Source organism: Bacillus rossius, chromosome 12, assembly GCF_032445375.1.
Source record: "Bacillus rossius redtenbacheri isolate Brsri chromosome 12, Brsri_v3, whole genome shotgun sequence".
NCBI classification, from domain to species: Eukaryota; Metazoa; Arthropoda; class Insecta; order Phasmatodea; family Bacillidae; genus Bacillus; species Bacillus rossius.
This window is the reverse complement of record NC_086339.1, coordinates 32,334,539-32,362,432: the sequence shown is the minus strand read 5'-3', so window position 1 is coordinate 32,362,432 and position 27,894 is coordinate 32,334,539. Positions and strand designations below refer to the sequence as shown.

Here is a 27,894-nt window from a genome sequence, read left to right as displayed (position 1 = left end):
TTAGGTATTTTATGGAAGCCTCGAGCACTACATATTACAGCTTTCACATCGCCGTTCGAGTAGCCTAAATGTGTGAGTACGGAACGCTTGCAGGTCTTAATTGTTTCATTGTGTAGGTTTTGCTGACTGCCTTTCTTGAAAACATTACCCCAGTGTTACGGGGAGGAAAAAAAAAGAGAACACCCAGTGTTGGGGAGAACATGGAGTTGGAAAATTGTCAGGAGACGGCAGGCTGTAACGTAGTGGGAAGCCTTCTTTTCACAAACGAGAGAGCCAAACGCCCGATCGTGCATCTTCGGTTTTTTTTGTTCATTTTAATAAATATATATGGTGGTGTTGATAAAAGGATACTAATGGTCAATTAGGTTAGGTTAGCTACATTAAATATACGGAAAAAAACATGAACTTCGGGGAACTTCGGGGAACTTCGGGTTTTGGCTCTCTCGTCTGTGAAAAGAAGGCTTCCTGTAACATAGTTGTCAATTTTTCCCTCTCCATCGCCATGTTGTCACTCCCAAAATATTTCGGAAATGGTGCCTGACGTCTGATGATGGTTAATATACTGAATAGTCACTTCCATAAGTTTCCACGAGGCAAAAACCACACTTCAGCCAACGTTTTGGGCTCCCAACCAGTATGAGCTGGAGAAAAACACGGCCTAACCACGTGTACCATGTAATCACACAGTTGTGACCACCTCCAGAGAACAACCACGTCTAAAATATACGTTGCTTAGAACTGGAAGTGAAAATGTCTGCAGATCTTCAGCGTAAATAGCTCCGTTTCCGGGGCTCCCTTTGTAAAGGTTTTCTTCTTTCTGTCCATGTGGATGGTTGCGTTTCGTAATGGTATCAGCGACCCGCATCCTGGCGCTGTAGGGGTGGGACTGATGTGGGAGGGGAAATTACGCAGCCTGTGTTGCGTTCGTTGCAGCTAACCTCGTTTTGAAGCAGGAACGCGTGGCGTGATAGATGATCCTTTGCGTTTCTTCATGATTTGTTTCAATTTTTTTTTCTTCGGCAGATGAACTGTTGAGTTCTTATGCGTTGTTCTTGTTGTTGATTTTCCCTTTTCGCTAAGGCGAAGAGGAACTGAAATACTCAATATTCGTTCGAACAGTTCTCACGCCATGATAATTAATTCTTTACCGTTTAGAATTGAAATTTGGTCTTCGCAAATGCATGCATGGTACATTCAGAGACTATTGGCAATATTATTACAGTTGAAGTCATCCAGGAAAATGAATTCTGTACTAACCTTAACAGTGACTTAAACAGGGGAAACTGTGTGTGGCTGCCAGTCACTATTAAATTCTGGTGTTCCATCAAATTACATGCTATGCTTAAACGCACCAGAATTTTGAAATTGTAGTATTTGTAGATTTACACTATATATATGCAATTCTACTAGAATTGTTCAAGGTTTTATGATTTAATTTTGAATTATTTATCTTAAATGTTTGGCATGACAGGCGCGTATATGATACTCTACAAGGTTATTTATCCCTTTTTTTTTTATCATTTATTAACTGGTTCCAGCCACCAATTTCCAGGTGAGATTAATTGCTTATTACTCGTGGGCGATTACAGGTGTCAAAACAGTTACACTAGACCACTACCACTTACTTCAGCAAGTGTTTAAAGCTAGATGACGGCAAATAATCGCCGATTATTGATTACGTAGCCTTGCAAACCATCTTAACTCCTTTTATAATGCCACGTTACGAAAAGGCGAACTGAAGATCCACAATGGTCGGGTGGTCAGATCACCCACCAGAGCCATCCGGGTTCGATTTCCTTTGGGAAACGTGGCTGACGTTGCCGTAATCCGATAGGTTTTCTCGCGCCTTTTTATTCCGTCGTTGCTCCATTCTCGTATCATCAACCCCTCCTCCCCCCCTTCCCAATTGTATCACATGATCTCGATGACGAAGAAACGTCATTCCGAATGCTTTCACACATTCCGAGCCCATTAAAGGGGAAACAGGTTTGTGGACTCCACGAAATGTAAAGTGTAATAGTAAAAAAATGTGTGTACGAGCATATGTTGTACGTATCTTTTATTCATAAGTCGCTTAGTCTATTTTCTTTAGTGAAAGTACGTTAAACAAATAAAACCTCGTGGGCGCATGGCTACCACACATGGTAGAAGTGAAACTTCACTGTTTGGTTGTAGTTCTACTTCAGCTCACTAACAGCGCTGCTGTTACCGACCGTGTTTTCGGCAAGTAACTTTATAGTTGAAATATGATTCATAAATTAATATTTTGTGGGGCTTTAGTGGATGTTTAAGGATTTTTTTTTTTTCTTCAAATTTATATGAACAGAAAAATTCAATTTGTGTGTAATGTGCACTTGACGTATCCGCAGCCACAAGACCTCGCCACAACCAGTAGCTCGGTGTCGACTCAGAAATGCAAGTGGAACAAATATGGCGCCAAGTAGCAATGCAGTTGAACCAGGGGCGTAGCCAGGGGGGGGGGGTTTAGGGGTTCAAACCCCCCCCCCCCTTTAGCACCAAATATTTAATTAATTTCTTATTCATCACTCAAACAAATTTCATATTAAAATTAATAAAATTTTTACCATTACAATATTTAAATTTAAGTACCGAAAACTGCTAAAATAGCACTATTTTACACCTTAAAATCCAAAATTTTCCCGGGGGAGGACCCCCGGACCCCCCGCTTTAATACGGGGGGGGGGGGGGCGCATGCTTCTTAACACCCCCCATTCACAAATCCTGGCTACGCCACTGAGTTGAAACACTTTTTTTGTAATGCTCTGAGCTTTATACTTTTTTACTTTACGCTCTGATGACATCATCGCCTCAACTTACCACACCGGCTGTGAAGAAGTCACTTAAAAAAAAAAAAAAAAAAAGTGATTCGACTAAGTATACACTTAAACATACTTGTCCCCGGAAGTGACATCACAAGGGCTGTACCCGAACTGAAAGTGAAGTATGCAAGTGTGCTTAAGTGTGTAAGTAAACGTATCGGTGTACTTCTTGCGTACTTTTGAGTTGAAACGTCGCCATTTTGAAAAAAAAAAATTCTGTAGGTTTAGGTAATATTATATATAAAATTTAGTAATTTAAATATCTGATTTTTTTTCTTTTTTTGACTGTTATTAATAAGTTGAATAAAAAAGTAATGTTTTACATGTTTATAAGTAAGTAGCCTGGATTCGCGTGACAGTAAGGAAGCGTTATAAATTACTAATTTCGTTTAATCATTGTTTTACCAATAAATGATAAAAAAAAACTGTAAACCTGTTCGGCTGGCTTGTGCCGCTTGAGGAGGCCGAACCCGTCTGTATTCGCCAAGCACGCGGGTTAAGTACCTCCACGCAAGGTCGCAAGTACACTCGCGACTGCGTGCTTGAGCGCGGGACTCGGCCCGTCCTCGGCGGGAGTGGCGTGGGAGGGTGGTTGTTGACCGACAGCCAGACCCCCCCCCCCCCTTCTCTCGTTATCTCGCCGGCAACCTTGGGCAAGCCCCTGGGCCATCTTCTCGCCGGACCCTCGCCTCGTGTTGACGCTTCGCTCCCGTCACGTGGGCCAGCAGCAGGATGAAGACGGGAACGCACCACAACGCCGAAATATCACAACGCCGAAATACCACAACACCGAAATACCACAACGCCGAAATACCACAACACCGAAATACCACAACGCCGAAATACCACAACGCCGAAATACCGCAACGCCGAACGTACAATAACGCCGAATGCCAAATTGACCGCAACGCCGACAGCTAGAAAACTGCTGTGTACCACAACGCCGAATTACCACAACGCCGAAATACATTAACGCCGAAAAATGGCATTGCAGGAATGCCACAAAGGTTAGGTTAGGTTAGGTAAGGTTAGCACACAAATTCATTCGGTTGTTTTTTCATTTTGCTCCTGTGGCCCCCTCTCCCCGCAGCAACATTTTTCGGCGTTACCGTATTTCGGCGTTGTGGTACACAGTATTTTTCTACCTGTCGGCGTTGCGGTCAATTTGGCATTCGGCGTTATTGTACGTTCGGCGTTGTGGTAACGACCCGATGAAGACGAGGAGGATAAAGGGCATGGGGATGATAAGGACGTTAAAGGAGGTGAGTAGTATGAGGAAGATAAACGGTAAAGGGGAATGAGGAATTTAAAGGGAATGGGTAGGATGAGATACAGGATACAATGCTGATGATGTGGATAAGGAAGATAAATGGGAAGAAGAGGATGAGGAAGGTAATGGGATGAGAAATATAAAAGTTATGAGGGAATTAAGAATTTAAAGGGGATGGGTAGGATGAAATACAGTGGATGATGTGGATAAGGAAGATAAAGTGGATGAAGATGTGGAAGGTAAGGGGATGAGATAGATAAAATTGATGAGTACGAGGAAGATAAAGGTGATGAGAAATGTCAGATAAAATGGATGATGAGCATGAGGAAGATAAATGAGAAGAGATGTGTAAAAGGTATGAAGGGAATAAGGAATTTAAAGGTTATGAGGAGGATGAGATAAAGGAGATGATGAGTATGAGGAAAATAAGGATGATAAAAGGGGTGAGGAGGATGGGGAAGATAAAGGATTGAGTATTATGAGAAATATAAGTGGGATGAGAGTATGTGGGAGTTAGATGATGAAGAGGATGAGAGATATGAGGATGCGCAAGATTAGGATTAGAAGAGAACGAGGAATTAGTCGAGCCCCTCCAAGGCGATTTGGGTTCTCGGAACAAATTAGTTTGTTTGGCAGCGTCTTACGTCCCACGGTTCTACGCAAAAAAAATCCTACTGTCTTATATTTTTCCATTATTTGATATAATTTCGTTTTTGAGTCATCTACAAAAATGTCTGGCGTTACAGGGCACGAATACTTTGAACTTCCGGTAGAAAATAACTGGTGATTTCCCGGTGGCTACTGCAACAGTGACTGTTAAAATGTCCCCAGTCCACGAATGTTGACATCAGCAAGTGCCCAACGTTAGGTTCTGTCACATTCCGGGACTCAGTGAGTGATACGAATGCTGTGGCCTTAGCTGTGACTTAATATTAATATTTTAAAACTCAAGATAGCTTCTTTTTGAGGGGTGGGACCTCCAAGATTATAGTGGGCTCCGAACATCTTGGGGTACTGACTCGGTGCTCATTACGTTTTCGAAATAAAATAAAAAATTAATATATTGTAAGCTGACAACATTTTTTTTTAATGTTTCCGTTAAGTCGGGTATTAGTGGTTATAGGCATGTGCCAGCGGTAATTCTATAAATGCTATATATAGCCTGCCTTGAAATTGCAAACTGAAAATGCGAGGCTCGTTAACTTATTCGAGTGGAAGTGAGAGGCCAAAATAATATTATCAGCTGTTGTGAGAGGTGGGTTTACAAGCGATTGTTAACTTGCTTAGCCTTGGGAATTGAGTTTTGGTGTAGTTTTTTTTTTTATTGCTTCCGCCTGGCTGGCTTGTGGGGCTTTGAAAGTCACGCCCCTTTTTCCCCCTTGCTTTTTATCGTCTCGTCCTTTCCTTCGTACGCAGAGCTGTCGCTATTTCACTCTTCTCTTCTCCCCCCCCCCCCCCCCTCCTGTTTGCTTGTCGATTTTCTAGTCGTTGACTAGTTCCCCCATTGTTCCCGATCGAGTAGGAAACAGCTTCGCGCCGTGCGATAACTTTGCGAGATACTGTGAAGGGTATCGTCGGCTTGCCAGCGAGGCCGTCCGTCGCCTACGGCCAGTTTGCAGCGGTGCAATAAAAAAAAAACAGTTCCGCGGAGAGTCGTACTACACGAACGGAAAACGTCAAGCCCCGATGCCCGTAAAATTAAGTGTTCTAATGGATATGAACATGTGGATAATGTTCGCAGGCTTTCAACGGCCATTGTCTGAAGTAGCTTGGCTTCTGGGTTGTAGCCGTGTCCTTTGGCAAATAATTCACCGGCGTTTCGGACGACATTGCAGTCGCCATCATCAGGGAGCAGTTACCAGGTAACCGGGTATGGCGGAGAAATTAAGATAAAGGTGTAATGCAAGGCCCTTAAGTGCTTTCAAGAATCTGTATCGGTTGTTTTACGCCTAAAATTTATTCCGAAAATTCGCCTCTTAGCCATTTTCACTCTTCTAAAAACACACTTTAAAAACTTATTCCGAAATCAGAAGTACTTTTCAGCCTTTAGCGAATTCTTAAATGCTTTTCGTAAACAGATCCCCTCTCGGATATCTTGAGTAGTTTTGAAATTGCGTTGTTTTTTTTTTTTTTTTCCTGAAGCTCTGCGCACCGCATGTGTGTCCATTTGGGCGAGGCACGTAAGGCTGCATCGAATTGGGGGGGGGGGGGGGGTAAAACATGTCATTACTTTTCGGAAAAAAGTTGGTATCATCTTCCCAGTGCAACAGACGTGGACTCGAAGCTGCCGATGGTGTCGTGGGAGCGCCGGACAGTCGTGACAGAGACAGCCTCTGGTCTGACGCTAATTGCCAGGAAGAGCGTCGGGGGCAGTTGGGTCACGGGTGGTAGCGGTTGGCGCGACCGTACTTCGGGCAGAAGAGTGGCGTCGAAGACCTTGAAGTCCGCGTAGCCAGGGGCGACGCTCGCTTGGTGCTTCCAGTGCGGTGTCGCCTCTAAAAGCTGCGGACACCCAGGGACGCTATGCTCGCTACGTTCGCGATGTTCGCCACGAGAATAAAACATACGTACTTCGGGCAGAAGAGTGGCGTCGAAGACCTTGAAGTCCGCGTAGCCAGGGGCGACGCTCGCTTGGTGCTTCCAGTGCGGTGTCGCCTCTGAAAGCTGCGGCCACCCAGGGACGCTAAGCTCGCTACGTTCGCGATGTTCGCCACGAGAATAAAAACACGGCCACTGGCCACACAAAGCTGTGTTTTCTATGTTGTGCGATGTCGCCAGGTGTTGGGTTCTCAGCAATTTTTTTTCTAAAAAACGTCGCTGAATTCGCGCATCCGTAGGTAAACAAAAAAACATGTTTTCGCGCGGAATTGTGCCGTACCTCTGCTTTTTGCCTGTTTATGAAGTGAAAGTTCTCTCTCGTAAGTATTGTGCTTTAAGTAGTCAAGTCGACGGAAAAGTTAATCGAAAGATTACGAAAATATCCATGTTTATGGAATAAATCGATGGAAGAATATGGAGAGCAGGATATGCAGGACAATGCCTGGGATTTTATTCCAAAGGAATGCTATCAAACTGAGTTGAATTCATCCTGAAATAATCCAAAATTTTGGTTTCGTCCTAACACGTAACTGCTTCATCAAATTATGAAATTCTACAAATTTTTTTGTTTTTTATATTAAATTCGTGTTTTTTTTTTTACTTGAAGATTGCTCTGGCACAGTTACAAATGGATTAATTCACGGTCCACCATGCACGCTAACCTGCTTGGTGTCAGAAAAGGTTTGACTTCCTGCAAGGGTTAGGAATTTTTCATAACCTTGCTTCCGTACTGATTAGGTTAAACCTTCTTCCACCAGAGCAGAGCAAATACTGGAAAGTGTGGAATTTGTAACTTATCGTACGTGTTTTTTTTTTTGTTTTGTTAATTTTTGTCTCTATGTGAGTAATTGGCATATACATGAATTTTTCCAGAAGGGAATCTGAAGAAAAAAAAAGTTAAACTAATTAGAATGTGGTTTTCAGAACACTTACATCAATAACATGCTGTCTTTACCGAGATCTCGCATATTTTGCAGTTTACGAATTTTGAATATTTTTTTTTAATTGTGAGGATTAAAAAAGTTTGTACGTTAAATAATAGGCAGCGGGCACGACAGATTTGTTTGCACCGTGGCCTTTTAATTTCTCTGGACGGCCTGCAAGCACGAGTCTCGGGTGCGCGGGTAAGGTTGGCGTGACTGGAACCGGCGAGCGTCCGTTCCAGACGTCCTTCGCCGGACCTGGCTCAAGTTCTCCTTCGCTCGCCGGGCTTAAAGTGGTGGAGTGGAGGTGAAGGGGAAATAACTCTCCCCCCCCCCCCCCGGTGCCTTTTCCAAAGAAGTCTCTCAGAGCTAGGAGTTTAATTCGCGTTCCGCAAGCCTGCCCTCTAGACGTCCGAGTCGCCTTACCGCCTCTTCGTGCCGTAATCGTCTCCCGTTTATTGCCTTCCTTCTCCCCCTCCCTTTTTTTTTTTTTTTTTTTTTCCTTCGCCGTTTCGTGGCGGCGTGGCAACCATAGTTCGTTCCAACTGATACGAACTCTTGTTGAAATCTCGCCGACCGCCCGTTTTACCACGAGATGGTAGGTCCCGCGCAGGCCCAAGTCTGTACGGTATGTTATGATTCACGAGGCGTTAACCGGCACTCGCAGGGGTTAATAATTCTTCACGTAATTTGGCGCGAAGTATGCCGTATAGACGTGGGTCATAGTCAGGGCCGGTGCAAGGTAAATTGGCGCCCTAGGCGAAAAACCTTAATGCCCCCCCCCCCGACGGACACCCCAAAAAAATTTTTCCTTGCCTCAAAATACATCACGAAAGCCTAAGATTTTGTCAACAATCAAATGTAAGCAGGCTTGTTTTTTTTTTTACTTTTTTACTTATTACAAATCATAAACAGGTCACCGTGGACTTTAATTACTTATATCAATATAAATATTCCAAACTGTTACAAAAATCCATTTTCATCTAGTTTCACTAATCGTTAAACATATTATATGAGCTGTTACGTGTCGTGCTGCGCCGCCCCCAGCTACTTGGCGCCCTAGGCGGTTGCCTAGTTCGCCTACATGAACGCGCCGGCCCTGGTCATAGTCCCAGTTGTGAATGCTTTGTGCAGTTGTACAATGAACAGCTTACGACGTAAAGGGATGGATGATGGACATAAGTTTACCAAAGACTGTTCACAAGCACGTATTACGCACGCAGGCACATTAATCTACGTAGAGCAAACACGTGCGTTACATGCAGCGTAAAAATTTTTCACCTTCAATTTACGAATGACGCTGGTATCCCGCGCGTGGGGGGAGTCCCTTCGCAGTTGTAAGAGAGGCAATGGCGGCTTCAGGATGACTTTTCGGGAGGGGCTATCGCACAAAGAAAGGTCGTAGTTGCAAAAAAAAAATGAAAGTGTTCAGATATTGGCCTTGGAATATTATTTACAAATTACAGGTTTCAAATGCAGAATCTTAGTAAGCTCCATGCAACTTTTGGCGAGATAAAAGTTTTACGTATGAAATTAAATATTTAAGTAAACATAAATGTACAGTAATCAATAAAATTGGTCTCGGGAGGGGCTGTCGCCCCCACCGCCTCTCTTCTGGAGCCACGCTTGAAGAGAGGGCGGAGTCTGAAAGGCGGGAGTGCCGCCAGCTGCAGCAATGCAGATGAGCGACCACTCGGTGTGTTTGCGTGCGGTCGCCGGCCAGCGCTATAAATAAACCATCGCAATAATGGGGGCGATTACGATCCCTCGCTGAAGTGTTCCCGCCCGGACGCAGAGCGCGCCGTCTACCCTGCCTACACTTCGCCGCCTGAGTATTGGAGTGTTCTATGTCCACTTTTTAGGTTTTTTATGCTATGGACACGAAATTAATATTAGTATTCAATTGTACTATATCCACACACGTCTACGCACATAAAAATGTTTGTTCTTAATTTAAGACCAATATTATTTTGTTCTATGTAATGATATTCATAGTTGTTTGAACTTTCAAATGCTTATATCTCAGTTCCGACTTCAATGGACATAGAACACTCCAATTCTCAGGCGACGACTTGTCCTCTCTACGAGGAATAACCTTGGAAACACGGTTGCCGACGATGTTATTTGTGAAACTGCAAGGCAGAGATTTGTAAAAAAATTGCAAGTGATATCGTTGGCAACTGAATTTCCAAGGACTATCCTTGTAAAAAGTACAAAAAAAATTACCGTGTTCCTTTCGCTCGACCAAGCAGCAACAAGAATGTATGCCGAAAGAAAAAACTGGGGGAATCTGGGTCAAACTGCCCCCCCCCCCCCCTTTTTCGTTGTTTAAACAACCATAGCACCAAAACTCAACCCTTACGTTAAAACTGTGGAAACCTAACGATTAGAGCCCGGAAAAATTTGCTGTTTCAGTGACTTTCAGATCATCTATGTACTCGAGCAAAAACATAAGCTGCTCATTGGCTATTACTCGTGACACCTGTCAACTGGGATGCTTGTGATTCGATACTCCTTTCGTTGAGGGTTTTTCAATTGCTCAGGGTACTTTTAGGTAAACGTGTGGCCCCAATCACTGATGCAGCTTGAATGCGAGTGACTTTGGATTTTAGCGTATCGCGAAATGAATCCCGCGAAATTTTCAGGTCTCTACCTACTATTCACTGATCCCTACAGGCATGTATTTTTCGCGAAATAATCTGATCACGCTTTAGACTGCAAAAATTCTCGCGCTAGCCATTCAGGACGCGTTTGCTTCCGTTTGCATCGTGCACTGTGATTTAATGTCAAACCTTTGTAGCTATTGTATTTTCATCAAAATGTGGTAAGTGCCGTGTCTGGTGACATATTCAAGGGGGATTTGTTTTGGAATCAGGGTTATTTTTGTACGTAGTCCTTTTTTGAATTTATTTTATGAACACGTAGTGTTTGGCCAGTCGTAACCTGCGTCGCACCTGTGTGATGTTCATCGGGAACTCTCTAGTAAGTTGGAAGCTGAACTAGTCTGTACCTTGTTTTATTTTTTTGCTCAATGGTTTTCTGTAAAAATTTTCATTGTTGTCAACTGATATAACAAGAGTGCTCTTAGATTTACATTATTTTGACTACTCTCAATAGAGAAGCCATTTTAATATAGTTATAGCAAGTTTAATGTTAATGGCTTTGTTTTTTTCTTTTCATATTTGACTATTTATTACAGTAGCCATTTTTGATGAATGAGTATCATAAACAATGTACATGCTAACTTTATAGACAATCTTATTGAGGTCAACACTATTTCGAGTTTTATCATGCCATATATTGGGGGAAAGAGAAATTAACTATCAAACAAATTGGGTTATCTTTAATAATTAAATTCTTCAGATTTATCACCATATTTTGCATCAGTCATAAGCAAACTTACTTAGCTCTATCGTGTGCAATTCCACGTCACCAAAATAATGAAAGCCACTGTCCTTACGCAAATGAAACACGTGATATTTCTCGATTCCTGGAATACTAAGGAATAATACTAGAAGTAGTAAATATCAAGGCGCCAAATCTATTTAATAGTAAAAATAAATTCAGAAAGCAATTGATTGGATGTATAACATTAACTTCTAGTACTAAACCAAAAGAGGTGAAATTATGTCTGATTTAAAGCAGATATGTACTAAACTACTAAAGAGTTCATTTAAATTAAAGCACACTGAAAACTTAATCTCGAAACTGGACTAATTTTAAAATGAATATCAATAGCTTATGAATTAACTTCATCGTATAACTATAAGATCCAAACTGGCCGAAACAGTTTGTGTATGTTTATTACGTAGCAGCATATTCAGAGAGTGTGGCAGTTTGACAAATTATAAGATAGGAAATGTCTTTACCTCAGAGCTAAACTATAAACTAGCCTTAAGTCAAAATTTTGCAATTTTAGTTTTACTGCAGTTGTCTTAAAAGGGTTCTTGGAGCCATAGTGTGTAACTCTCTCAGAAAAATTCTAAGCTTTTAGCGAGATTTATAATAGTGTAAGTAAAAAGCTTTGGTTAGTCTAGTACAGTGCTGGTGTATCTGTGGCTGGTGGAAAAGGTTCCTCATTTGAAATAAATCACAAGTTCTTTGCCGCGCGCATATTGAGGTTGATGGAACTGTCTCATAATTAGCAGTTTTTTTTCCTTACTCTCGTGTAACGTAACCAATTGTGACAGGCTCGAGGTACAAAATTATTTTTTTTATGTAATTTATTGTCATCGCATCTTTTTTTTTTTTTTACATTACATCGCTGGTCAGATATCTTTGTGCAAACGTGCACATATTGGAGAGATCTAGGGAGAGAGAGTAATGAAATTCGGTACATACCGAACCTTGTGGTTACCATTGGATGGATGTGAATCGTTAAAAGCAAACAAAAGCATGTTCCGCTTCGCCGGCAGGTGGCGGCTAGGTCATTCTGACGCGCTGTTCTCCTGTCAGGGTCGTTGAGAGGGGAGGGAGAAGGTCATGGCGCACCCTCCCCCCCTCCCCCCCTATCCAATGTTCACGCACGCGGTCTCTTCGGCCGTCTCCGCTCTCCCGCGGGTTCCGGGTTGGAGTCCAGCAGTTCGAAAGGCCTCGTCAGGGGTGTATGTGTGTTAGTGAGGCGAGATGATAAAGAGCGACGCTCGCTGGTATTTCTAGCGCTGTGTCGCCTCTAAGCGCAAGGCTCTGAACTGGCACGCAGTCTTCTCGTCGTCACAGGATAACTGTGAAATTTGAGCTGTGACCGTAACATTATATGGTCGAGAAATGAAGATCAAGGTGTAATGCAAGTCCCTTAAGTGCTTTCAAGAATCTATACATGTTGTTTTAAGCCTTAAATCTACTCTGAAAACATGCGTTTTAGCCATTTTAACTCTTCTAAAAATACAGTTGAAAAACTTAATTCAAAATCAAAAGTACTTTTCGGCCCTCAGCGAACTCTTAAGTGCTTTTCGTAAACAGACCCCACTCGGATATCGTGAGAAGTTTTGAAATCGCGTTGTTTTTCCTGAAGCTCTGCACACCGTGTGTGTGCCCGGGTAGGCGGAGCCTTTAGGCCCACCCCACACGATGCCCATTTTCTGCTACAACTTATGTCACACCCATGGGTATAAAAATGTGCACGAAGGTTTGTATAGTAGAAGAGAAGAAAGAATTCCTAACTCCATGACACACGATACCTAGGCTGTCAACAGAAAACCAGCCAATGCAGTTGCCGACCAAAGTACGATTCTGGATAAACATATTGTTGTCAATATAACAAAATACGGGAAAAAATTAAAATTGCAATTGTTTATGTTAAAATTATGTAACCTGGTGAATTATTTTATATATATATATATATATATTATTTTCTGTATTGTATTTGTAAAAAAATATAACAAAGTTGGTTTATTATTTTTAAAAAAAAACTAATATGCAGAGCAGTTTTGAAATTAACGAGATTGTATTTTCTATTGGTATGTTATTTTCAAAATCTAGTAATATAAAATTTAAAGGATACTAGGGAAGTGATGTTTGCTTTAATGTAGTTTACTTATAATAAATATATATTTGGTACTAGATAACCCGGTGAACGTCGTACCACCAAAAATCGTTTTGATTGTAACTCTCAATAAGCGATTATCAATCCTAATCAACCTTCCAACTCCAATTCATTGAGATCGATAATATTAGCCGCATCGTTTACTGTTTGAGTTTCATTTGGTTATTAAATGAAACTCGTTTGTAATTCAAATGAATTCAATGTATTTTATTTACATGAAAGATAAGTTCAGTTATCATTCAATGCAAAGCTTTCTGGTAAACTGCGTTTTTTGTTTTGTTTTCCGGCGGGTAAATAAACAAAGATGGTGGCTCTCCGACACGCGAACACGCGATATATGTACTGTTGTCCATGCGCGAAACACGGAAACATCCGAGTTAATTCCGCGAACTACGAACGACTGGCCTTGTGATTTGTTGATGGTCATCGTGAAGGCCCGGCGCACGGGGAATTGCAGCCGTTTAAAAAAAAAAAAGAATGAAAGCCCGTTGGAATAATCGGGAGGCGCTGAATCATAACATCCTCTCCTTTGTACTTTCCTTGGATAATAATCGCCACGATGACGAGTTCATAAGCTTTTTCACAGCCAGTCTCGTTCCATTGCATTGTCGAGGTTGGTTGATGATTCGCAACGTGATGATGACTGAGCCTACTTTAAATTGCTAATTGTGAGGTGGTAATCCAGGCAGTTCCAAAGATTTCAAAATATTCTGTTATGGAATGTTAAACTTTCCCGTTTCTAGCAAATCTTTCAAATCTGTCTCTTGTAGAACTCCACCATCCAAAATCCTACCGTTTGTTCCACAGTTTACATAAATGAATTCATATTGGGCGTTGACGTCTGCGAATAGAACACTGAATAAACCCTTTGTAGTTATAGTAAAATGCACGAATTCAATTTTCGAACTGCCATAGTTTTTTTGAATCCTTCGAACTACTCATCCAGTCTGCTGATAACTTGGGAAATTGAAAAAAAAATAATTAAAAATAACATTAGGGCACTATTAATATGATAATTAAAACATGCATAAGTTTATGTGCTAACAATGGCCATTATGTATTATTATAAGTACGTGTATATTAAAACTATCTTAATGTTTGGGAATTCAAATATATTCGTGTTTCTGTTGACATTAAATTATTAAATTGGAATTTCTTTTCAATGGCTCAAAAATCGTCTTAAAATTTTCTTTGAACCTGAAGACGTAATTTACTGTTTCAAGTTTCAAGTGAATCTTTTTAACTCGCCTCCCACATCGTCAGCAAAATTTCAAGCCGTTTAATCACCGACCATACCGCCCGAACTAGTAACGTTACAACGTCGGAAAAAAGTTAAACGAACTCTTGACAAAAAGAAGGAATTATTTTTGAATAATGCTTCAGCTACGCTGGCAACATTTTTTGATTCAAAGTGTTTTTTAGAGCATAGTGTAGAGCTTACACTAAAGGAAGTTGATCAAAAACAATAATTGATAGCTGAAAAATTAATTTCAGATGTACTGTCCCAAGGAAAACTTGGGAATTTAACAGAAACCTCAACTGTTACACTAAATTAATGTCAACAGTGTCTATATTTACAAGTACAACCGACTTATCAGTTTCAGCCACAGCTATACACGCCACATTCTCCTTCACCTAATCAAGTATTCAAACATCCTCAAACCACTGTCACAAACATACAGTCACAAGGGATCAGAGTAACGCCCGGGTGAAGAATGTGGTGATAGCAGTATTGTCCACGAATATCTACTCTTGAAATAAAATTCCCAGAAATATTACTCAGTGTACAGCCATGACTATCCTATTTGATTAATAACATGTATGCAACCACCAATTACAATGTTGTTCCAAGCTTTTGCAATTATAATTGTTAATGTGTAGAGTGATGTTTATGTATTTATTAAAAGTTTATTTATTTAACATTTCAGTGAATTGTTATTTTAATTATTTACACAACATTAACACTTTAATTATTCAATAACAATATTTATGTTATTACCTTCAAGTATTCCACTGCAGGGTTTCTAATATGGTGGAGCAGGTATCCGGAATAATTAGTCCAAGCAACTGAGGGGAAACAGCACAGCTAAATTTCAAATCTTCTTAACTTCTGCCAGTAGCTAGGACGCGCAGGGCAGCAATTAGTCGTTCTTCTGGGCTTACAGATACTTGTAGTTAGTTTTCATTTTTCTAATTTTTTTAGTTATAAGATTTAAGTACAAAGTGAACATGCATTTATCCATCCTCAAATAATTATGCAGATCTTGTGGTTCTGAGATTTCCAGCTCTCTCAGCAATGACATGTCGCTATAGCAATTTCGTTCCACAAGCCACCTTTTAGCCCAAACTTTTTTTTTTCCAAACAAAATAATCTGCCAAACAATGCAGTACTACTTGCAGCCATTTTGCAAGTACAACACTGATAAAGAGACGAGCATTCTCGTGTAGTGTGTGACTAGCGGCTATGCGTCGAACATTTTAGCTGAGCCAAGTTGGCGAGCATATTCAATTTCAATTTAATATTTAAAAAAATATTACCGATTTACATACATATATTTTATATATGTTACTTGATCACTAACTTATTTTACTACTTACTTTGAGAAATTGTAACTAACAATTTTTGTAACCCAATGAGACAAAGATACCTGCATTTTTCGCATAATAAATTTAAATCTTAAGTTAAGGAAAACCATCTCGCATTGTCATTTAAGCTAACAGGTGTGGGTTTCTATGAAATGTTAGTTTAATCATTAATAATTTATGTACAATCATTTCCTAATAAACATGGGAGTTTTAAATAGAAAATTATTATTTTTTGTTCAAATTACTTGTTAGCATATAATTTAATTTTAATTAAAAATAAATTTCATAGTATAAAAAACAAATGGTCTGAGCTATTTATTAATACATATTTTCTTAAAGCACTTCATATGAGCCATCTTGGGAGCGCTTACTGGATTCAAGGAGGGCAGTAATAAAAGCAATGTGAACTAACCTTAAGTCTATTTCCACATTCTGTACAGTACTATGAAATAGAATTATATTGCTTAGGCCAGCTCATTTAAATTTTAGTACACACAGTATCCTAAATAAACTTACACCTCCAGACATAATGAAAGAAAGAAAAATGTATTTGAGTACTTCATTTATCTTTTAAAAAAATTCATATAATCAACAAAAATCAACAAAAAAAAAGAGTGCATGTAACTCAGTAAATGTTTTAGTAGTGAACCTTCGTTGACAATTCAAACCTCGACTTGTAAGTATATCATAAGGAATAAAATGGCAGAGAGAGAGAGAGAGAGAGAGAGAGAGAGAGAGAGAGAGAGAGAGTGTGAGTGAGATTGAGAAGGAAGTAAATTTTCTAAATAAACATGAATGAACAAAATTATTACTCACTTAAAAATAACTGCTCAGGAACCAATAATTATTGATCAGTGAATAATGATCAATTAGCAATAAATATTACTCACTGTTGAAATACACCATAAAAAAAACTGTGCATGTTACCATTTCTTCAAACAATTCTGCCATTTGGATCACGCCAAATCTCTGAACGAAATATGAAATCCTGCTATATATGAGGGAAATGCAGGTACTTTCTCAATAGCGCGCTCTACGCTGCTGGTTGAACAAGGAGGAACGCAAGCACGCAGGTAGAAAATATAAAATTCCAGGCACTAACAGCTGACTGTATAGGATACCTATATCTTCTGAAACAAGTACATGCTCAAGCACTCTGACTTATTCTTTCCTTTATCTATCTCTCTCGGTTCTAGTTTTTTTTTTTTTTTTGGATGGGGGACAAATCATTGCACAAAGAGGAGAATGAAAACAAGCCCAGCAACATATATAGCATAGTTTTCTCTATTTGGGACAAGTACATATTTTCTGTCCTTTTCATGTCAGAAACCTTTCATAAAAATGTTTCACGAAAACGTTGCATTAAAATTTGCCCTTGAAATTTTACTCTCACCGTGCCCAAAGAAGTTTCACGTCAAAAATCAATTCATTACCCGAGCTGTCTTTAGGTTGAGAAAGAAAATAATCCTGTAATTGAAGTAACTAGGCTGGAAGTCATGAAAGTATATTTTTCAACTGTCTTTTCGTGACTTGCATTTTGTGTTTTGATGCATCACTTCATTTCATAGTCACTCATCAAGTATAAATAGTGGTAAACTATCCACTTAAATGGTGTGGAAATTATCCCTTACAATGTTTTGGATTCAAAACATAAAATTTGGCACGTTCATTTATATCTATTCCTTATTATGCTTAATTCTGCTTATTATATGTAAAAAATTACCCTGTGATATAAAAATTTGTAAGACTGAAATTCATAAATAAGTCATCCATGTATTTGTAGACATCCTGTTACAAAACATAAAAGTGAGAGCAACAACAGAAGTGCTAAATTCAAGTTTTATAGTTTTTGAGTTGGTGCGGGGGGGGGGGGGGGGGGGCAATCAGAGAGAGTTGGTATACCGTGCTTGGCACCTGTGGCAACTGCTGGTTACTCTTTTGTTAGTATAATAACAATTGGGCAAGGTGGTGTTACATCACCAGGCATGAAAGTTTGATGGATTAGTTTTGCAACTCATGTAGATACGCCTATTCTTGCATTTAAATGATGCTTTTGTTTGTCTGCGCAGTGTTCTTGAAATTAGATTATCAAATGAAAGCTGAATGTTATTTTGCACTTCAAAACTGTATTCTTTTCATTTCAAGTAGGTCACCACGAATCAGAGCAGTTTTTTTAATGGCTCAGTGTTCTTTATGGCAAATCAGCTGGAACTGCAAAATTTAAAAAATAATTTACAATTACAAAAATAACTGTTACATCAAAACACATTTGCAACAAAAAAAAACTAGTGTGGTAAATTTACAGTGATAGCCCTTAAACAATAGTGTTGATAAGAAGAATAAATAACCAGTGTGGTGTGTGAGACAACCTTTAAGGAGAAAAACCAACCCCATTGCAGGTAGTGGCTGTGGTTGTAACTACGACATCCCGAATGTGAGCAGTCAGCCACCGCTTTTTTTGCACGACCAAACATGCTCAACGGTAGCAGGGGGAGGGAGGGGGGGGGGGGTAAATGTAAACTGTTTGGAATGGCAGTGCAACAACTTCTAAATAAAATCATCGTGCCGGGTGCCAGAGCTCCCAAAAGTCACTGGCACGGCACCAGGCAAGGTATGGCCCAAGGGCGGGTGCCACACCAGTTTTAGCACATTGACTCTGGGCGCGCTCTGCTCCTTCGCGCCAGGTGACGCAGGTCGGTGCAAGGCCCCCGCTCCCTTTGATGTCGGCGCGGGTAGCCATCGCTCGTTGGTCGCAACGGGGTGGTACCTGGCCCCATTTCTCCTATCCCGGGGCCCCGCCCCGCGACGTTAGTTATGGCTCTGCACCAGGCTCGCGTCTGTTCTTAGGATTTATTTTTATTTTTTATTTATTTTCAATCCACCTGCAGATCCCCACATGCGCCAACAGCTCAAGGGGTATCAGGCCTTGTCACATTATAAACAAAAATTAAACATAGTTAAAATTGCGATAAAATAGTCAAGTTTACAATTATAATGAATTTTGCTAATTTACACTCTCAACAAATAATCACAAATAATCACAAATAATCACAAATTTTACAATTTTCACAATTTACAAAATACAACAAACAGTACATATTTATCATTTAATATACTCTGAATCATTTATAGGGTGTCCTATTAATTAGATAGCAAATTACATATTATTTACATAGTCATTACAAAGTGTTTATTTCACCAGCTAAATAAATATTTTTTCCTTTGATGTATTCTCTAATAACTTTTTTGAATTCATTAAAATTTTCATATATTTGTTTACTTTAATATCTGGTAGGTTCCAGAATGGAATTTTACAATGCTGTAACATCAGTACGTCATATTGATTGTAGTTAATAGTGTCACCAAAAATGGGATTTGGTGTCGTGTTTCTATTTTCAGGTATTTTTTTATGCTTTAGGCAGTGTACTTTCGTTAGTACTCAATTTGGTATGATGTATTGGCTATAAGCCAGCACACACATCGGTCTGAAGTCAACGGAAAATCTTCGGCGGCATGTTCATTGTGAAGGTATAGGTTTGAAACAAATATACAAGTTACGACTTTCTGTCTAAAGTGCTTCTTAGGCTGGCATATGTTTTTGAAGTTGTGGCTGCAGATAATAGAGAACTATTTAAGGTGAAACACTAAGCATGTAGATAATTTTTTTACTGAACACAGTTCTTCAACCACCACAAAACTGGTAACTGTTTTAAAGTCATATATATATATAATACACACACACACCAACCTTGGTAAGCACTTAAGACCATCATAAGTCTAATATACATTTACAACTAATTTTGTTTTGTGTTGAACCTGCAGCAAAAGTTTGCCAGTTGAATTTCGACTAACCGTGTTGATGTGCTTCGAAAAGGAAAATAGACTAGAAGTGATTACTCTACACTAAGAAACTTGTGGCTTGGTGGAACAATTATTTTATACTTGTGGGGATGATTTCAGTACTATCATGGCTAGAAGAAAAAAAGAAGGAAAAAAAAACAGAATTCCATTACCAATTGAAATTTGTATATATATATTATATAAGTATGAAATAAAGGATGTTTTGCTTGATTTTCTGCAGAAAAATTATACCAATACAATATTCAACATAATACATATAACTTTTGACCTCCAAAATATCCTTAATCAAAATTGTATTTTTCAGAAATTTTGCCATCTGAGATATTTGACATAACCATCAAGAATATAGAATGTACACACAGATATTTGAATTTAATTAAATATAAGCAGTAAAATTGCCCTCTTGACATTGCACGTGGAAATGCCCAAAGCGACGTCCTGCTCTGCTGAAGTCAGCTTGGTCAATGGCCTATGTGGGTTGTTCACACATCACAATATCCCTTACCCTTCACTTAATTCACAAGCAAATTAGGCACTGAACTGCTTAAACAAAAAATTTAGAAAAGGTGGTTAGTCTTACAGTAAAGTTTTCTTTCTCTCTGAAAAGTTCTGATTTCATTTTTTTTTTTGTTCATTTGACAAATATAATTAATACAGCCTGTGTTTTGAGATTAGTTTCAGCTGATTGCAAAACAATTATTGTCTGTATAGCATGCCTGTGCAATGCCTTTACAATGCCTTTGCAAAGGAAAAGTTAATATGTGAACACCTTGCATGAGAGAGAAAATTATGTAAATGCTCGGCTTTCCCCTAACATTGCATTCTTGCTTTTTACATAATTGTTTTTATTTTATTGCAATTCCTATGTTTGTTATACTACACAAGAATATTATATTATTTTTTATTACAGGGTGTCCACATTCTGGAGTGTCAGGAAGAAGTGAAGGAAGTTGGATTTGATCAAGGAAAGTCAGGGAAATTTACTTGAACGTTCACGGAAATTCCATAGTGATAGTAATTTGAAGAGAAACTGTCATCCTCCCGGTGTGCCATCACCCAAAATGAGGAAGCATTTCTTTTTAGATTGTGTTTTATTGCATAGTCAAGTCATAACACACTATTAAATGGTGTAAATGCTAGTATAGAGAGGAATAGGCCATCTATGGGGATGGTTGATGCTGAATTTTCTTTATTTCATATAAATTTATTTTAAAAAAGTTAATTTATTTTTTAAAAAAATAGGCATGAAAATTTGTAATTTTCATTATGGAAATCATGCAGAAGTCAAGGAAAGAATTTTTGTGGACACCCTGAGTAGTTAAATTTTTCACCATTTACATTATACACGTTATGTGCTATTCGTGAAATGTCAGGCAAAAATTTACTATTGAAATGGTCTGTCTGACTAGAAGCTCCTTTTCAGTTTTTTCCACTGTAGAGTAATGCATAAAAATTAACTTTGCTCGCATATTTTTTTAATATATATTTCTTTGTAAAGGTGCAGAAATATTGAAGAACCATGAACTCATCATGGAAGTGGGAGCTGAATCATGAAGTTTTAGTGAAGTGTGTGCATATGCTCGCTCCCATATTTTGCGGAGGCTGATGGTCCGACCAGTGGTTTGGTCAGCCGGCACTGCACGTGCGGTGGGTCTGATGACGATGTGGGGTGCTGTGTTGCTCTGTGCAGGTCTGAGCCTGGAGAGTAGCCTGACAGTCAACACGATGGGCCCGCAGTCTCCTCTCGACCTGAAGCCGGACACGGCTGGCCTCCTCAGTCCCGGCAACTTCAGCCCCACGGGGGGAGGGCCAAACAGCCCCAAGTACGTACTACCAACTGTGTGAAACATGTCATGTGCATTGTACGTTTTGCAAACTGTCTTACTGAAGGTTATTGATCCCACACCAGTGTTGGCCAACCGTCATTATTTTCGAGGGCCAGAAATTCATTTTTTGGATTAATCTGAGGGCTAGACGCACACGATAATTTTTTTACAAAAATGTTTATGTGTGTAACATCTTAGCTCTCAGTACATGGCATTTGGTAGAGTAATTTTGTGAATGGAATTGAAGTGTGTAACCACGATGCTGCCATCTGTGGTAGATGGCCTGAACCAAAGTTCACAAAGCCAAAGGGAAACTTGATAGTATTAACTGTTCAGTGAACTTGAACAAGATGGGCAGTAGGTATTTTATTAAAGTTTCTTGTCAAAAACCAGGTCCGAAGCCAGGGTTTAATATTTTTTCAGATCTTTTCGGCTTTTATTGGAGCTGTTTCATTATATATTTCAACCTTTCGCCCTGCAAATTGAATTATTCAATAGTAAATGTAGCTGCTCCGTAAGCGAAATTAAGCGGCAGATGTGGAAATTGTGTGTGATTCGCGTCATGAAATATAGTTGAAAACAGAATTTTTATTATAGTCATCGCCCTCTGCATTATTATTTTTTTTAAATATACGTTACATTTTGTGTCCAAGTTTAGTATTATAAGTTTATTTGCGAAATGAGAACACATAAATTTTCTTTTTACCAAGGTTATATATCACACATCTCTGGTGAATACTAAAAAGACTTGCTCACAATTTATTTTGTATGTTTTATTATTCTGTAGGTTAACAGATAAATCTAAAATGTGGCATGTGATTTTAGTATGAAAAAAATAAATGAATATATTTCTCTTAAGAATAATATGTATATGCAAATATATTAACTTTAAATCTAAGAAAAATTATAATGGAACTCTATATAAATTACAAAAATATAAATAATGCTTCCCAGTGTTTCTGTGGGAATAACATGGCTTTATATACAGAAGAACCCTTTTATAATGTTTTTCAAGGGAGCACAAGAAAAAAAATTATAAGCAGGAAATCTCAATTTAGCACTTAACAATATTTGAGCCATGTACCAATGGACTCACCAAGCTATGTAAACAACTTTAATGTTAAAACCAAAGATAGTATACTTGATACATGAATTTTCTGAAACAAGCCAACAATTTTTCAACTTCGTCTTGTTCCCTGGTTAAATTTTGTATGTCTTTAAAGATATACTGCCACATTTTTTGTAACATTGTCTCACTTTTCATGATGACAACATTAAGAGTGAGAACGTCTACTCCTTCGCCACCTGAAAATGTTTAATTTTGGGATTCCTACGTATCAATGGAAAAAAAAAAAATTATTTGTAAGCAATAGAAAACACTTTTAGAACACTTTTAGTTATGCCCACACTCAATGGTTGGCAACTTAAATATTGTAGGACTATGTACGTGCATCTGAATACCCACTGGAATGGCAAGGAAGAGAAAAGTTGACTAAGGGTGCTAACTGACACGTAACTATGAACACTGTGTACCTTCAGTATATTGCATAAAATTGTATTTTAACAAACTTCATGTATTGTATGGCAGTGATTGTAAACATAAACATACATAAAGGAAACTTTTTATCTTAAGTGTTGGAATAATTTGGTTTTAATGTTTTAAAATTTTTTTCCCCATTTATTGAATGTTAGAAAGCAAACATTGTAAGCAGGAAATTACACCATTTATGAACGTTATATGCAGGAAATAAATACATTGTCCTTATGGGGGAAATATTGGGACTTTAAAAATATGACATTATAAGCAGGAAAACATTATATGCAGGAACATTATAACAGGGTTCTACTGTATATCAGTGTCTACGGACATATTTTGCAAATGCAACTACAGTTAATGTGCCACAGTTTATCTGATATTTCTTTGTTGAAAGATTCTCTCTAAGTAAGCATACAAAAATACGTCGTCGGCCGGGTGCAACTCACAGGCTGCTTGTTGGCCATCACAGTCATATATTATTAAACAACAATTATTGTGTGTGTATATTATAAGTATATAGTATGTACTGGCTTTCTCAAAAACTGCTCTAAAGAATTTCTTTTTTAAATTTACTAGTGGTTTTTAGTGGCCAGAAAATGATCCATCTGGGTTTTCAACTTTTGGAAAAATCTTTTTACTGTACAGTTTTTATTTTAAAATACGTAATTGCTCCAGAAAATAGTATTTAACCATGGGAATTTTAATATCATAGTGCCAAGTTAATAATGCCCATTTTCGTTTAGCCTTCTTATTATTTTATTATTCTAAACAAAGTTTCTCTTTCGAGTAAAGGTCCAAATATTTAGCTTTATTGAATAACATATTTTATATTAAAATAATGAAACTGCAATAACCAAACACTTTTGAACATAGAAATTTATGTTATGTCAAAGAGAGTAGCAAAAATGGTTAGATTTTGTGTCTTGTTTACACTATGTAAACTGACTGACATTTAAAAGTCAAAGTCATTTCCAATCGTTACTTATTCAGATTTAAAACAATTTATGGATATATACCATTACCAGCCATTTAAGAATGGCATAAGTCCATGAAAATGTTTTTAATCAGTAGCACCCATTACAATAACCATTCAAAAAATGTATAATTAGTTTTGTAAAATAGATGTTCATATTTTGCTGTTTTTGTGTGGAACTTCAGATAACAACAAAACTTCTAACATTTCATATTCACTAATTTTTTAATATATTTATAGTTTTTATAGTATTTTTTTAAACCAAAAGCTTTTTTATCTATGCTTTGATTTGTACATAATAAGTTGGTTAGTTTAAATATTACATACTTGTGCATTCTTATTTTTGCCAGATAAAAAATAATTGTTGGTTAATTCTGTATTGTTTTTATGCCTTTTTATTTACCCACGTAGTTTTAAATTAAAATAAACCTACAAAAAGGAACAGTGTGCGTTGTTTGTGGTACAGTGCAGTTCCTGCGTGTGCTCAGTTCTTTCAGCATTGGCCACAGCAGCCTGCTGAGCAATTCGTCGGGTAGTCAGTCGAAAAGTTCGACTTCCTCGCCATATCCCCCCAATCACCCGCTCAGCAATTCCAAGCATCTCTGCTCGATCTGTGGCGACCGGGCGAGCGGGAAGCACTACGGTGTTTACAGGTAACGCTCCCGTTGCTATTTCTTAAAAATATAGATTTATGTTTTGAATTGAAGTCTAACATTTTAGTTTTTTTAAGATTCAAAACAATTTAATACTGGTATAGTTCAGTAAAAAATGTCTTCCTTGACTTTTGCTTGACTTTCCATTATTAAAAATACAAATTTTCCTGCCTGATTTTTTTTATAAGTAAAAAGTTCCTGTTTTGAAATCATCAGAAATAATCTACATAAAAAATACTTAAAAATAATATATGTGCTTCTAAATCGTAAAAGATAATTTAGTGATAGAAATTGTTTTTATAAATAATAATCTAGAGTATTTTCAAGTGTACCTATTTATATAAGTGAATTTATTTTCATGTGTAGATAATAAAATTGCATTATAAATTATAACATTATTATTTAATATATAATTAAAATTATAAATTAGAAAAAACATTCATACTTATCGATTTGCATTTTTGATTAAATTTTATCTCAATTATTTTACTAAATTAAATAATTAAGTTTATACATGTGTATATATTAATATTGAATACTAAGTATTCATTTAAATTTTTAATTTGATTGAATTTATACTTAAAACCATATTTATAATATCACGTAAGTCCTATTATTATTTTATTTATATTATTCTAATACAAAATTAGTCAGTATTTTGTTACACCAACTAAGTATAACTTCGAACACGTGTACACAAGGACACACATATTTTTTTTTAAATTTAATTATTTTATTAATCATCTTAAATTTACAGGAATCAGTTGTGAATCCTATTCCAGCCAACGTGATTTGGGTTTGGTTTCCTTAGATCAACTGCTTGTGTGTTTCCTTACTGCAGGTCATGGCTTATTTCTTCCCCGGTGCCCTTGTTCTGTGTGAATGTGTGTTACCATCTCAGGATCATCGAGAGAAGCTAACAGACCTGGTTGCTAATTATTTAATGTATAACTTTTAAAACCCCACAGTTACAAAAAAATTAATATATTGTTACAAAAAAATTTATATATTGTAAATGTTACCGTCGCCGTAACTGTAAATGTGATCTGTGTTTATTTCATTTCTTGTAAGGTTTCCTATATAACAGTCGACTTTTAATTTTTGCTCTATCAGGGTAAACACAAGTTTTTTTTAAAAAATCTCTGAACTGAATTGGGGCCTACTGATGCTCGGGCCTCAGGATTATGCCCCCGTTCCCCCTTGCCCCTCCCTCTCTTGACCGTCAATAGTGTTCTCGCTGTTGACTAAACATTAAACACAAATATAATTACAAAAAAAATAGATCTTCAGAAAAGTGTTAAAGACACCATAACTGCACTGTAAGTGCCACAAAAACAACTTGTTCAGTTTAATCTTATACGTACTCTCTAATTATTCCAGAACCATTTTTCATGCATCTACTTATCATGCAGAGTAGGGCTAATGCTTTTCTGTTTATTACGTCACTTCAGATAAGTAACTGGATTTGTTTAATCTTTGGTGCGGGTGGTAAGTGGAGGTCACTCGACGTTTGCCTGGCTCTTGTAGGTTCAAGCAGCTTAACCTTGGGCGAAAGGCAATGAACTCATTATTCTGCCGGAGGTTTCTTACAGTAATAATAACTTCATAGTGTAATGGCTCCTCTGATTTTTTTTCACCTTGAAACAGTGCGTGTAATTGTAGCCTGCTTGTCTGCATGTGATTTCTGCTGAGAAGATAGTCTTCGTACCTGCAACTAAATGATTTTACTTCAAGGAAAACCGCTTCTTGTTTTTTTTCTTTTCTTTGATAACTTTTTTTTATTATTATTATACTGAAGTCTCGCTAATCTGAACCCCGCTTGCCCGGACATCCGGTTAATCTGGACAGGATTTAAAAAAAAAAGAAGCAGAATTTACTAACCAACAAAATTTTTATTTTCAATTTCAAATATGTTTTGGTTTATTAATCTTACATAAGTTCATAGGTTTAAAACCTAGGTCTATATACGGAAGTATTAAAACTAAAATTAAACTGTATGAAACGTTATATTCATGAAGAAGAAAAAAATTTATTTTCATAGTTTTACCCATCTAAAACTTGTATTGTGTGCAATTTAAGATAAATTCTTTTTAATGTTGACAGGGTCCAAACTTATTTAATCCGGATTAGCAGGACTCTGCTGTATTTCATAATGTTTTAAAACATACAATTAAGTTAGTTTTGAACATCTTGTGGGCTAATGTGTCATCGCTAACTCTACAGTTAGGTTTATTTTCTGCAGAGACATCATATTCTGCTTCAATGTGTCAGTCTGTAAGGTGTTTAGATTTATTAGTTTTTTTATATATATTTATATTTCCATTTACTAAGCAAGGAGTGTTATTGAACATCATTAATCCATAACCTGTAGGTCTGCTTCACTACTCCCAAATTTAATTCACTTTTGTTCTTATTTTCAACTTGTATGCATTTTGTGTTTCAAAGTAAAATTGATTGGTTTCTTTGGACTTGAATTATTTATTTATGATAAACAATTAAAATTTATGGGCAATCAAAGGCATGGCTGTTAATCATAATGAATTCTGCAAGTAGTCAACTGTTGTATTTTTGCGAGTCATACTGATTTTAGTTTAACATGATTGTTTATGCTGAGTTAGTTCTTATTCAAATATTCTTATTGGTTTCAACAGATCAGTGTTTATCAAAACAATTTCTTTTGCTTTAATAATCTTCATTATTATTTTTCTTTTAACATCCCCTAACATAATTATTTCTGTAGAAATACTGCTTATTGCCTTGAAATGGTTGTAAAATATCAATGGAATGACATGGTAACAAAATGACACTTCCTGTGTAGTTTGTCTTAAAATAAATGGTTTAGATTTATTTGTACACTAAAATATTTGTTTCTGGTTACTTACATTTTGCTTTTATGTTGCATTATCCATTTTATTTTCACACAATATAGGCATTTAATTTTTTTTTACCATTTCTATATTTTTTATGAAAAAATATATCTTGTTTTTTAAAGACAAAAAATTGGCCTTGCAGTTTTTCAGTTGATTGTTCAGTGGTTGCGTTTTGCCACCTTTGTTAGTGTCTAATTTTAAAATGAATTATTTTAAGAGTTTGCAATCCTGGAACACACTCCCCCCCGTGACCATCATGTGTCCGCACCAAAATAGTTCTGTAGTTGTGTGTTTGGCAGCTCTGGGTGTCTCGTCCAGATCTGTCTGTCTTGAAGATAAATAATATTGCTAACTGCTGTGTTAACTTAGGAGCGAGGTCAAAAATATTTCCAACCTTTAATACATTACTTAA

The 27,894-nt window shown here is 37.5% G+C and overlaps 1 protein-coding gene across 15 annotated transcripts in view; it reads left to right on the top strand.

The window, feature by feature from the left end:
* The window catches only part of LOC134537805 (retinoic acid receptor RXR), a 122,159-nt gene that overhangs the window by 69,243 nt on the left and 25,022 nt on the right, over positions 1-27,894 (top strand). For all 15 annotated transcript variants that reach the window (XM_063378631.1, XM_063378632.1, XM_063378619.1 and 12 more), the window contains 2 exons: positions 21,314-21,446; positions 24,448-24,612. In XM_063378631.1, coding sequence (XP_063234701.1) covers positions 21,314-21,446; positions 24,448-24,612 — 298 coding nt within the window. The remainder of the gene's footprint in view (positions 1-21,313; positions 21,447-24,447; positions 24,613-27,894) is intronic.